Source organism: Vombatus ursinus, unplaced genomic scaffold, assembly GCF_900497805.2.
Source record: "Vombatus ursinus unplaced genomic scaffold, bare-nosed wombat genome assembly UNPS02014801.1, whole genome shotgun sequence".
Taxonomy (NCBI): Eukaryota; Metazoa; Chordata; class Mammalia; order Diprotodontia; family Vombatidae; genus Vombatus; species Vombatus ursinus.
The window spans coordinates 28,066,222-28,080,633 of NW_020954579.1; the positions used below are offsets into that span (position 1 = coordinate 28,066,222).

The window sequence follows — 14,412 nt, forward strand, 5'->3', positions numbered from 1 at the left end:
TAGTAAGCCTCCAATCCAGAGATCGAATAGGCACAGGAGGACAAGTTGTGGACTGCAGTCGTTTGTTTGATAATGATTTGCCAGATGGGTAAGCTCACATTTTTGAAAGCACCAAGAGGAGTATAGTATAACATGTATGTAAGTTAAATTTGTCTTTAAAATAATGAAATTTAAATTACGGATGATTTTTAATGAGTTATTTTAAACAGTTTCAACTCATAGGTTTCCTTTTTCTGTGGTAATCCCAATGTCTGTAACTTTACTATAATATAAAATAGACAGGATATTGGACATACAATATACAATTAAATACAAAAGGTTTGCATTTAATGGGTTTTGGCCCTATGAAATCTCATTTAAGGATACAACAAGCAAAATATGTTGTTTAAAGGAAAAACAAATTCTTAAAATAGGTTTATGTAAGGTAAGACAAAAAAAATGTTCGCTTTGAAAGTAGTGAAAACTGGAGATTATTATATGATGTAGAGACTTGTACATTACTTTCATGTTTTGCTAATGTTTTGCTAAATTGATGTTTTGATCAGCTAATTAATCCGGTAGTTGATCATCTTCACATGATCTTTAACAATTCTAATTTTACATGTAGGGTACAGTAATTGTTTTATGAATTCTTTTGATATATATACTATTACTAGCATTCTGCATATTATTTACTTTTTCTTCATAATACCTGCTAAACTTTCTTCAGATTTTGGTCATGGTACCTTTATAAGAAGGCAGTTAAAGGTTAAAATACTCAGTCTTCCCTGAGAGAGAATAGCATACACTCGTTCTACCACATGCTTGTAACTCTAGCCACATAGGGATCGACATGCCTTAATAGACAAGAGACCTCAGAGATCATCGAGCCAGCTCCTTCCATTCCCTTTACAGATCGAAAGTGAAGTCCCACCAATGGATCTCAATAGAATTCTTTAAGTTCTAAACCTCTACCTTGTGGTGGGGTGTTGTCTCTTTCTGCCTTGAGTGAATCATAACAAAAAATGGAGAGGATTGTATTCATGAGCAATTTGCCACTCTTTGTGGTGGGGTTTTTTGATACTTATTTTCTCAAAATTTGATCTATATGTGACAAGCTTAATTAGTGGTAAAAACAACAAGGATACAAATACTGACTATTTTATATCTATGGAGAATTGAGGTAAGTGAGGGCAGGATGGCATAGTGGAATAGAAAGAGCCAGTCTCAGTCATAAAGACCCAGTTCAAAATGCTGCCTTTGATACATACTGACTTTGTGACCCTAGGCACTTTTCACTGCTGCAGGAAACTCTGTAAGACTGTGAATTGCAAAGGGGGAGAAAAATTTTAAACTCAAAAGCGTATGGAAGTGATTGTTGATAAATCAAAATAAATTAATTAAAAAAAAAAGACTGTGAATTGCAGAGGGAGTTTCCTTATCTCAGTGAAATCACAAATCTAGTCCTATCCCAATCACTGAAGTGATAGACTCAGAATTTAGCTTACCAAATTCTTAGTAGTAGATATCTTCCTGACTTTGCTGCTGTACTGGAAATATGTTATTTTTCTTGGAAATATTAATTGTCTTATCTCTTATTTTGTGAATTTTAGCTGGGAGGAACGGAGAACTGCTTCTGGAAGGATACAGTACTTAAATCATATTACACGAACTACTCAGTGGGAACGGCCAACTCGGTAATTAAGTATTTTGGAAATACGTGTTAGTCTCTAAGGCTTGTTTCCCCTCCACCCATTTACATTTATCAGTCAGCTTTTACATTTTACATTTTACATGTTAACTTATTAAACTTCCTTTCCTAGGAGGATCTGTCATAATAAATAGTCTTACATAATAACTGAGGAAAATTGCAATCAGGAAAGTTGCAAAATAGAATGGAAGGATAAAGTCAGATTGATTTTTTAAAAACTTACAGTATTTGAAGATGAAAATTGTTCATTTGCTGACTTCTATTTAATACCATAAACGTGACCTATTTTCCTATTTTTAAAATAAATTTTTATTTGTATGTTATGACTTTTTATGTCATCAAAATTTCCCAAGTTATCCTCTTCACATTCTCCCCAGAGAACCATCCCATATCACAAATAATATTTTTAAAGGAAAAAACTAACAACTGAAAAGAAGATTTAAAAATCCCCAGCAAAACAGATTAATACATAGAAAAAAGTCTGAAAATACATATGATATACCACACCTGTGGACCTCCCACCTTTGCAAAAAGAGGTGTCATATTTCTTTTTTTGAGACATACTTGTTTGTTATAGTTTTGTAATATTAACTTTTATGGTTTTTCTTTCCATTTCCATTGTTATTGTCATTGTATATATTGTTTTCTTGGCTCTGTTTACTCAACATCAGGTCATGTAAATCTTTTTGTGCTTTTCTATGTTCATTAATATTTGTCATTTATTACAGCACAGTAATGTTCCATTATTCTTATATACCGTAATTTGTATAGCCTTTCTTCAAATGATAGCTATCTCCTTGGTTTGCAGTTCTTTGCTACTGCAGAAAAGTGTTATTATAAATATTTTGGTGTACATAGGGACTTTATTCTTATCAGTAACCTCCTGGGCTTCATAGCGTAATCTCTGAGTCAAAAGATATAGTTACTTTAGTCACTTTATTTGTAAAATTTCAAATTACTTAGTTATACTCAGGTCCACCAACAGTATTTTTTGTATACTTTCTTCCCTCAACCCCTCTAACATTGACTGCTCTCTTCTTTTGTCCTTTTTGCCAATTTTCTGAGTGTGAAGTAAAATCTCAGGCTCACTTTGATTTTCATTTCTTGAATTATTAGTAATTTGGAACGTGAATTTACTTGGTTTTTAATAGTTTGCAATTCTTCTTTTGGGCACTGTTTGTTTATATCCTTTGCCCACTTTATTGGTGAATGTTTTTGGCCTTATATTCTGTGTGGGAGGGGTTTGTGTGTGTGTGTATGGGTGTGTGTAGCTGGGTGGAAAGATAGGGATGTTCATCTATAGAGAACCGTAACTGTCCTATCTGTTTGTCTATCTATCTATCTAACTATCCTCTTTTACATGTATTTGCTATCTTTAGGTTTCAAGTTTAATTTTTTTAAAAAGAATACTAATTATTATAGTTGGTATCAATCATTTTTACTTGCTAAATAGTGTCCAATTGTTACTACAGTAAAATTTTAGCTAAAGATTCTTATAGGAATTTATTTTTTTCTTTCTTTCATTCCTTTTTTTTTTTTGGATACCCAAGACAAGTAACTTTTCACTCTCATCATTTTTTAACAGACCAGCATGTGAATATTCCAGCCCTGGCAGGCCTCTTAGCTGCTTTGTGGATGAGAACACTCCAATCACTGGAACAAACAGTGCAGCGTGTGGACAGTCATCAGACCCTCGACTGGCGGAGAGGAAAGTCAGGTCACAAAGACACAGAAACTACATGAGCAGGACACATTTACACACTCCTCCTGACCTGCCTGAAGGCTATGGTAGGAACTTTTGCAGCTTGAGGGATGGGAGGGTCTGAAAGAAGAAAGGAGGTGTATGGGTTAGTAATTTTTAGAAGACCATTAATCAGAGTGGAAGTAGTTTTGCTTAAAAATTCAGATAATTGTGATATCACCTAATTTTAAATTTTACATTGGTAAAACTAGATGGCAGCTTTAGTGTAGTTATATTGGCCTAAAAAGAATATTTCCACACAAATAGTAAAATTTTCTTTTCTCTCTTTTTTTTTTTTTCCATTTTATTATTTTGGATATGTTGCACTACTTATTTCACTGTCACTTTGTTATCTTGGTAATCACAAGTAGTCTGTCATCTTTTTTCCTCTGGAGAAAAATTGCTGGATTACAGCCACTTGTTGAAATAAACAGATAAGCTTACTTAAATAACATCTTTTGGAAGATAATTCCCTTTTTTCTTTTCTCAATTTTTTTCTTTTCCTTTTTATACATTTATTTATTTTTAGTTTTCAGCATTCCCTTCCATAAGATTTTTTTTTGCCCACCCCCCCCTTTTTTTTGGTGAGGCAATCAGGGTTAAGTGACTTGCTTCAGGGTCACACAGTAAGTGTCATGTGTTTGAGGCCAGATTTGAACTCAAGTCCTCCTGACTCCAAGGCCAGAGCTTTATCCACTGAGCCACCTACCTGCCCCTCCATAAGATTTTGAGTCCCAAATTTTCTCCCCATCTTTCTCTTCCCCGTACCCCAAAAGAGTGTATAAATTGATATAGGCGCAACAAATACATTCATATTAAACCTATTTTCACATTAGTCATGTTGTAAAGAAGAATTAGAACCAGTGGGGGAAACCACATCTTTTCTCAATTTTTAATAAAGATTTTTACTTGATAGAATATCAGAGAATGCTGTTATTATATAATTGAAAATTATGATCATTAGCATTGAAGCAATTTGAGTTACTTTTATATTTTAACTTTTTCTGAAATATGTAATTTTAGGAGTAGTTTCTTATGGACATTTCTGATTAAAATATTTACTAGCTAATAGTCATCCATTGTCTTTTTTTAAGTTCAAGCATATTTTCCAAAGTTTAACATACATTGGGGAAGTGCTGTTTCTTTAATCTTGATGTTGAAATTCTAGTATTTTGTAACAATTTGCTAACAAGATCAGAAGACCCTCAAGCAAAAACCAATTTATCAATAATCAGATTGTTTCTTTTATTAAAAAAAAATTGTCTAATCTATTATTGTTAATGTAAGACAAACATTCTTTAACTTTTTGGTCTGGCAAAAGATGGATTAACTTTGACAATTAATTTTTGTTATGATCCATAACTGCCTAATTAATGAATTTTTTTGGTATAAATGAGTTAATATTCTATGTAATAGTACTTGCTGATTTCTTTGACTAGTAGGTTGTGAACACTAATCTATTATATAAAATGTTTTTAGTTATTTGTGATTTTAGTTATTTGGTTAAAGTTATGATCAATTTTTTCCATATAACTTTATCTTTTTTTTTTGGAAGCTAGAAAATTTCCAGGTAATCTGGCATAGAATTTATCTTCTCCTTTTTTTCTTTTTGACTTCTTAAGAAACAAATTTTATCAAATCTGGTAGGTTTTAAGAATGAAATTTTACATGTTCAGGCATGTTTTTGCTTTCTTCAACTTTTAATGCCCATATTTTCCCCTTTTTCCTTCATACTTTGAAGTTTAGTGATATAATGTTTAATGACTCATACTCCATTAATATAATGATTCATAATTTATCTTAATAGACTTAAAACTCTTCTAATTTGATTTTGGGTTAAGTCATAACTGAAACTAAAGTTTTTTAGCAGTAAGTTTGTATTTAAAATAAAGTGTTTTTTGTATTAATCTCACAATTTCCAAGAAAAATACTTCATGTATAACAAAAATAATAGATACAATGGAAAAATTATTGCCCATATTACAAACATTAATCTTAGCAACTGTATGTCTTAATTAGGAAACTTAGTATTGTGTGTATTAAATCCCTCACTTTTGTGAATGAGAAGTACAGCAGTATGAAGACATCTACATAGTGGGGTTAAAAATTTAGATTTAGATTCAGAAAAAAGTGTTTTAAGAAGAAATAATTACCTTCTTTACACAGAGGTGAATGGAGAGTAAGGAAGGAATAAGATGAAGATACTATAGTTAATATATTTTCTTTAAATATTCAGCAAATGTTTATGAAGCACCAGATGGTAAGTCGCTCTACGGACTAGATCTGTTATTTCGCTGGTAGAGAATTTCCTAATAAGGAGGCGCAGTTTGGCATCTTCTCTACAACTTGAAGTTTCATAGGGTTGCCTAGAGCTCTCAGTGAGAGGTTAAGTGACATTTCCATGATCACACAGCCTCTGTGAATTAGAAGTGGGACTTCAACCCAGTCGTCCTGGCCCTAAAGTCAGTTGTATGCATTTTTTGGCTGTATTTTGCTATATTTGCTATATTTTTGGTGCTTTGAATACATATAAAAATGAAAACAGTCCCTGCCTTTTCAGGAGTTTGCATTGTGGGATGGGGTTGTGTGTGTGTGTGTGTGTGTGTGTGTGTAGCATGTAAGTAAATGCCAGTTCAGAAATCTATACAAAGTAATGATGAGGAGAAAGTCAATGCTAACTGTAGGTATCAGGAAAGGTGTTATATAACAGGTTCATAGGATCATAGGGGGCCATGTCTAGGTATCTTGATCTATATCTTGCTGTTGGACCCAGATGGCTCCAGAGGAGAAAGTGAGGCTGGTGACTTTGCACAGAGCTCTCTGACCTAACTCCAAATCACTTGCAAGTCATGGAATCACCTTCCTGATGTCTTGGTCCTCTTCAAGAACAAAGGACATACAACAATAATAACAACAACAACAGCGGATCATAGATTTAGAGCTGGAAGGGATCTTGGTATCCTTAAAGTACAACATTGATTTTATAGATGAGCACTTCAACGACTTACCCAGGATAACACAGCTAGTGTGTATCTGACTGAATTTGAACCCACATTTTCCTGATCTTTCTGACTCTTAAGTCCAGTGCTCTAGAACATCATAGACATCCATACTTAGAATTATAAAAAAAACACTTTTCTTCCCAAAAAACAAATGTAAATGGTTTATTTATCTGTAATTTTGGACTACTTGTGCTATTATTTTTTTAAGGATAATTTCTAATATGTATATTAATCAAACACAATTCCTTCAAAAATGTAATTTGTTTTCTAATCATTAAGTGAAGTTACCCTTCAAGTGATAAAGATCCAGCCTAGGAACACCTAATCATGAATCTTTTAGCATAAACTGGCCTTCTTCTCACCCACTTGAAAAGGTACACATTTTATACTCTTCTGTAGACTTCAAGCAAGTTCTACTAGGTCAGGGATGCCATCTGGTGGTTAATATTAGAAACTGTTCCACCTATTGTCTTGTTTCCCTACTTTTTGCTAAGGATGGTGCTCAGGCCATGTTGCCTTATTTTGCCTTCCTTTCCTTTAACTTTCAGAAGTTCCACCTTAAGAGGTTTTTCCACATATATGCAGACATTGTTTTTTATCTCTCTTTTTGGTTCTCTTCTCTCTTCTAATTCTTGTCCAGTTACCTCAGTAAAATCTTTCTCTCACCCTGTTCTTCCTGCATTCTGTGAGCCAAAACCAACTCTTATTATTCTCAAGTACTGATAGTAATACACCTCTGTTAAATGAAAGGAAAGACATGAGTTGCTTAGTAAAATATAAACTTAAAACATCAATACTATGTGCCTCTAAAAACTTTAAAATGCTCCAATACTTTTCTTATCTCTTTTCTTAAAGCACTAGTAACCAAGCAAAAGTACTTAGTAAAATTTTAGAGATTTTTTGTTTTCTTTAATTAATAGTATTTTGTAAATATTCATTGCAAAATTAATAGCATTTGATTAATAGTATTTTACAAATATTCATTGCAAAAGTGCTGTATTTATGTCTTTTATAGGATTTTCAAGGGTTAGCTTGGGAATTTAAGCACGTTTATAATGTTTTATATAGAAGAATGTGTTCTGAATTCTAAACATCAGATTTCCAAATAAGTTTTTATAGCATAAACTGTTGTTATTTGGAGACCTGTATTTGTTTAATAGCCTATTAGTACCTTTTTAATCTTTGCCTTATGGTTTTGTGTTTGATTGTTGATATTTCTTGATTTATAGAGCAGAGAACAACACAGCAAGGTCAAGTCTATTTTCTACATACTCAGACTGGAGTGAGCACGTGGCATGATCCAAGAGTACCCAGGTCAGAAAATAATTGAAATATTTGTTATTCTATCTTACTTAAGTTTAATCTGTAGTCTTTTACTTGTTAAAAATGTTTTAGTGGTACTTTTTTTTTCAGTGTTATATCCAAATTACTTTATATTATTTTCATCTCTACCCTTCCCTACCTATCAAAGTGTCCCTTGTAGCAAAGAATTAAAAAAACAGAAAAACAGCAGTTTAGCAAAACCAACTATCTTTCCATTTCGTTTTTTCCTCCTACTATGTTATGTGTCGTCACTGTGCTTATTTTTTTTTTGTCTTGAATATTTCCCTCAGCGTCAGTTCGTGTAAGTTCCCATTCATCTCAGAATGCTTTATGTTACTCTTTTCTTATTATATGATAATATTCAGTTATATTTATTAAAGACAGTTTGTTTAACCATTCCCCAATTCAGGGACATTTACCTTGTCCCCAGTTCTTGGCCACTATAAAAATTGCTATTTTGAATATTGTTTTATATGTGAAAGTTTTTTTTCATTTGTAAATTTTTTTATTCTTATTTTTTATTTTTTTAAATTAATCTATTTTGATTTATCAACAATCACTTCCATATGCTTTTGAGTTTAAAATTTTTCTCCCCCTTCTTCCCCACCACCTTCCCCAAGACGGTGCACAATCTTATATAAGCTATACATATACATTCCTATTAAACATATTTTCAAATTAGAACCAACAAGAGGAACCACCAGAAAGAGGAAACAAAACTCAACAGAAGAGAAAAAAAAAACTAGCTTGAATTTTTTTTTTAAGGCAATTGGAGTTAAGTGACTTTCCCGGGGCACACATCTAGTAAGTGCCAAGTGTTTGGTCTGAGGCCAGATTTGAACTCAGGTCCTCCTGATTTCAGGGCCGGTGCTCTATCCACTGTGCCACCTAGCTGCCCCCTTCATTTGTGAATTTTATGAATGGGAGGTGAATCCTTGAAATTGTTTGTATTTGCATTCATATTATTACTTAGGATTTGGGAAAATATTTGTCAATAGATTGTAATTCTTCTTTTGAGAACTGTTCATATGATTTGACCACTTATACATTGGAATGGCTCTTGGGCTTACATATTTGTGTTAAGTCCCCAAAATGAAATAGTGCATATTTTTAGAGAAAACAAAGCCCTGTTATTAAGGTGGAGTTTTGTGTGATTCTGCTATCTTGTGTATATTCAGCCTACCAACACCAATTTATAATATTGGAGTCTTTAAGTTTGAAGAGATATTTAGAGATAATTTGTCAGTGCTTTAAATATTGAGAGACAAGAAAGAATTCTATTTCTCCTTTCTGAAAGTTCAGAATAAGTAAAAAAATAAAGAATGATGAGAAAAAGATGAAATAAAATTGAAACAAATAATTTAATTCATAACTATTTAAACTAGTATTTCATGATGAAATATGGGAAGTGAACAACAGACATTGACCCTGATTTTAATATTTTTATACAGAGGTTTAACTAATGTAAGTCAGTTGCTTACAATAAGAGGACCAAAAAAAGCCATAAAGGTACCTGAGTCAACAAACTTTTGACCTATTCATGAAGCAAAGAGATGTTGGCTAGAAGTAACGCCAGTTTAGAATATAAACTTGTTTGTTTATCCAGCAGGTAAATTCATGTTCAGAATCTCGAAGTATGAAAATGGAAAGTGAATAACAAACAGAAGAAAAGTGGAAAAGCGCTATACAAAGATTATTAAAATTATTATAAGCTTTTCATTATCAAGAACAGTCATGCTATCTCATTTTTACTTGGAATATCACAGGCTCCCATGTGCTTATAGGGAAAGTAGAAAGTATATTAAAAAGAACAAAGATGGGGGGAAAACATGAATTGGGCCACCTGCTGAGATGAGATTCATGGTAGACGCATCCCAATTATGAGAACGTTAAGAGATTGACATATAGGGTAGCCAAAGATGAGGAAAAGAAATTCAGACCTATGAACAAAGAGCTTACATTCTAATGGAGGAGATAGAAAAGTAAGCCACATTAAATAAACTAAATATAAAAGATTGAGTAGTCAGTGGAAGGAGAGAAAATGGAAGCAATAAGGGTGCATAGGTTTTTGGTTGAGAAAAAGGAGGAGAGATTTAAGGTAGCTTGATAAGATAGCTTGAGGTAATTGTAGGATCTAAGTATTGGGGAGACTTGTGTATGTTTGAAGGTAGTAAGGAGAAGATGAAGATTATAGAGAAAGAAGAAATAATTGAGGTTGCTTTCTGCTGGAGAAGATGGGAGAAGATGAGATCAAAGGCACATGTTGACAGCTTAGAGTTGGCAAGAAGGGCCACTTCATTGTCAGAGACTGGAAGAAAGGAAGAGAAAATGGAGGATGATGGAAAGGGTTTTAAAATGAAGAAAAGGGGAGAAGAGGGACCACTTGTTGAATAACCGCAGTTTTCTCAGTAAAATAAGAGGTGGTGTCCTCAGCAAAGAGAAGTGATGTAGAAATAGGTTTGGTATATCTGAGGAGAAAAGTCTTGGAGTAGCTTCTATGTGGAATAGGATAGTGAATCAGAAAGAAAAGGGCCCAGAAAGTTCGATAATGTGTTAAATTTAAGATATTGCCTGTGCATCCAGTTTGAAATATCTAATAGGTAATTGATAATGTAGACTGAAACTCAAAGGTAAGCTGTGTGGTGAGCCATCTTCCTAGAGATGATAAACACATGGGAGTTGATGAGGTCACCAAGAAAAAAAAAGTTTATTGGGAGAACAGTAGAGGGCCTAGTACAGAGCCTTGGGGAACACCCACAGGTTATCATCTGGATGACGAACCAGAAACAGACATGAGAAAGAACAGTTAGATATCAGGAGAATCAGTTAGAATCAGGAGAAAGCAGTGTCATGAAGTTCCAGAGGTAAAATACTATCTAGAAGGGAGAGGGTAACCAATAATATTAGATGTAGCAGAAAGGTATTAATCAAAGCCCTTTAAAATTTACATGTTTCCACAAGTAATTATTTTTTACTGGTTTCTGCTTTAAAACCTTAATTTGAGAAGTGAGCTAGTAGAGAAAGATAAAAGGGAAAAAAAAGTAGAATATACCCTTTAAAAGTATGGAATAGAAAGTTAATATATTTTCTAATCGCGTCTTATTTTTTATTATTTTGCCAATTTTGGCTTTTACAAAAAGCTATCTAGGATTTCTGAATTAATACTATTATGAAAAATAACTTTAAATTTAAATTACGTATTTCTGATTAAGATGGTGATAGAGAAGCCAACTCTTCCGAATAAACTCTAGAAAATATGAGAAAAGGGGGCCTAAAAGACCAGTGATAAAGAGAAAAAAAAACAATCAAAAGCAGATATAATCTCCTCTGTCCAGTTCAGAATTGCAAAAAGACTGCCAGAAGCTGGTAAAGGCTGGTAATAGGGTTCTGTCAATACTCAAGGAAATGCAGAAGCTGATAGAGGTAGTTCCACCAGGGAAGCCAAGAATATAAAGAAGGGAGTTGTAAAGTAGTGTGAGCTTCAGTTTTCAGGGCCAGACTCTGTCCTTGTACTGTAACCACAAAACCAGAACCAAGGGGGCAAGGCCTAGCCTTGTACTTCTCAGGGCCCTGGGAGACAACAGGGGACAGAGTCAACCCTGCACTTATGTGCCAAAGAAGGAGGTTTGAGACTAGTGTGATCTTCAATATCAGCATTCCTTGGTGGACTTTTATGGTCACAGTAGGGAATGGAAACATCTCCCATTTGGAGATCATACAAGAAAAAGTCAGAATCCTCATGGAATCACTTGGAGACTGAGATGGTAGTCAGAAAATGAAGTCTAATATCAACTGCCTCAGCTGTAGCCATGTTTTGAAGGGCTTTAAATATGAGAGGAGTTTTGATTTGATCCTAGAGGTAATAAGCAATCATTGGAGATAATTCTTGATCAGGGGATTGATATTTTCAGATCTGTGATTTAGGAACACTAACTTGTCACATTATTTTTTTTTAATAGTTTATTTTTAGTTTTCAACATTCACTTCCATAAGATTTTGAGTTTTAAATTTTCTTCCTCTCTCTCCCTACCTCCTTCCCCAAGACGGCATGCAATCTGGTATAGGCTCTACATATACATTCCTATTAAACATATTTTCACATTAGTCATGTTGTAAAGAAGAATTAGAACCAATAGTAGGAACCACAAGAAAGAAAAAACAAAATAGAAGGGAAAAAAAAAAGAGCAAGTAGTATAGTCAATCTGCATTCAAACTCCATAGGTCTTTCTCTGGATGTGGATAATATTTTCCATCATTTTGGAGATGTCTTAGATCCATGCATGGCTGAGAAGAGCTAAGTCTATCACACAGTCATCACATAGTGTGGCTGTTAACTGTGTATAACATTCTCCTGGTTCTGCTCACTTCATGCATCAGTTCATGCAAGTCTTTCCAAGTTTTTCTGAAGTCTGCTTGCTCATCATTTCTTACAGCTCAATAGTATTCCTTTACATTGATATACCAAAACTTGTTCAGCCATTCCCCAATTGATGGGCATCTCCTCAATTTCCAATTCTTTGCCACCACAAAAAAAGATGCTATAAATATTTTTGTACACGTGGGTCCTTTTCCCATTTGTATGTACTCTTTGGGATATAGCCCTAGAAGTGCTATTGCTGGGTCAAAGGGTATGCACATTTTTATAGCCCTTTGGGCATAGTTCCAGATTGCTCTCCAAAATGGTTGGATCAATTCACAACTCCACCAACAATGAATTAATGTTCCAATTTTCCCACGTCTTCTCCAACATTTATCATTTTCCTGTTTTGTCATGTTAGCCAACTTGATAGGTATGATGTGGTACCTCAAAGTTGTTTTGATTTGCATTTCTCTAATTAATAGTGATTTAGAGTATTTTTTTCATATGACTATAGATAGATAGCTTTAATTTCTTCATCTGAAAACTTCCTGTTCATATCCTTTGACCATTTCTCAAATGGGGAATGACTGGTATTCTTATACATTTGACTTAGTTCTGTATATATTTGAAAAATGAGGCCCTTATCAGAGACACTTGTGAAAATTCTTTCCCAGTTTTCTGCTTTCCTCCTAATCTTGATTGCATTGGCTTTGTTTATTGTCACATGATTTTTAATGACGAATGGATTGGAGAATGAAGAGATTTGAGGCAGAGAGAACAATTAAGAAGATATGCTAAGGCAAAAATTGATGAAGGCTTGAACTAGTGTGGCTGCTTTTTGAATGGAGAGAAGGAGACACGTCAGAAATATTGTGGAGGAGATGGACAAAATTTTACAACATACAGGCTATGTAGAGAGGAGTTAAAGATGACTCTGAAATTGAGAATTTGGTTGACTGGCAGGATGGTCATCCCTTTAACAGAAATAGAGAAGTTTGGAAGAAAGGCAGGTTTGGAGGGAAAGTAAATGAATTCTCTTTTGGACATGTTGAGTTTCACATGCCTATAGGATATCCAGTTTGATGTCCAGTAGTTGGATATTCACTACTCGAGCTCAGAAAAGAGCTTCATGCTGGATAGTCAGTATGGAAGTCATCAGAATGGACATAATATATTAAATCCATATTGGTTGTTGAAGTCACTGGGAGACGATGTAGAGAAAAGAAAGTTTAGGACAGGGCCTTGAAGTACAGCCACAATTGTGAGGAAGATACTTTGTAAACCTTAAAGGGTTATTATATAAATATGAGTTTGTGATATATAATTGGGAATCAGTGTAACAGTCTATTTGCCTTTATTTCTCAGATAGATTATTTGTGAAAATTTTATACTGAAGGGTGCTAGATGCAGTGAAAGGGAGAACCCAGGGAAACGTTGGCTATTCCAAGGCCACTAAATCCATGTCCTGGAAAAAAAGATTTCAAGAAGAGTTTTTAATCTATTCACTTCATCTGTTAAAGAGCTTGATGACTAAAGTACACAGCATTGGATGTTAGAAATGCATTTTAATATAAACATTAAGAAAGGAAGTGTTTCTGGGTCTAACCAATCTGGTTCATCAGTGTGAAAGCTGAAAATTAATTGTATCAGTAAATCAGTAATTTAAAGGTTAAACAAAGGGGAAAATAGAACTCTTTGTCTTTTAACATTTGTGAAATTGAGAAATGGTCTCTATATGTTGAATCTTAACCTCAGTGCATATTATTATTATTTTTTTTTTTGGTGAGGCAACTGGGGTTAAGTGACTTGCCCAGAGTCACACAGCTAGTGCATGTTATATGTCTGAGGCTGGATTTGAACTCAGGTCCTCCTGATTCCAAGGCCAGTGCTCTATTCACTGGACCATCTAGCTGCTCCACATATTATTTTTTTAAGTGATATGTATAGCTTAAGCTTTCAATAAAAATTAGAATTAATAAGGATTGTGACAAGAATATTGTCGATTGGCAAGAATGCTGCATTTGGAATCAGAGACCTGAATGGGTTCAAATCCTGGGTGTACTACTTATTAATTGTAGGTCCTTGGGCAAGTCACCTCACCTCATTTTTTCTAAAGTCCCTTCTAGCTATGATCTTATGTCAGAACTGCCAGAATTGGTGAATGTGATAAAGAATTGATGAATTTCTGTATCTGTAAATTGGGAATGCTGTTATTTGCCCTTCCTATTTCAAAATTTGTTGTAAGGCTCAAATGAGAGCATTAATGTAAAATACTTTCTAACTATAAAGTACTATT

At 33.8% G+C, this 14,412-nt stretch overlaps 1 protein-coding gene across 1 annotated transcript in view; it reads left to right on the top strand.

The window, feature by feature from the left end:
- SMURF2 (SMAD specific E3 ubiquitin protein ligase 2) overlaps window positions 1-14,412 on the top strand; it is a 168,682-nt gene that overhangs the window by 106,601 nt on the left and 47,669 nt on the right. Inside the window, exons 6-9 of the mRNA XM_027873107.1 lie at window positions 4-88; window positions 1,593-1,676; window positions 3,276-3,478; window positions 7,663-7,747. Of these exons, the coding sequence (XP_027728908.1) occupies window positions 4-88; window positions 1,593-1,676; window positions 3,276-3,478; window positions 7,663-7,747 (457 nt within the window). The remainder of the gene's footprint in view (window positions 1-3; window positions 89-1,592; window positions 1,677-3,275; window positions 3,479-7,662; window positions 7,748-14,412) is intronic.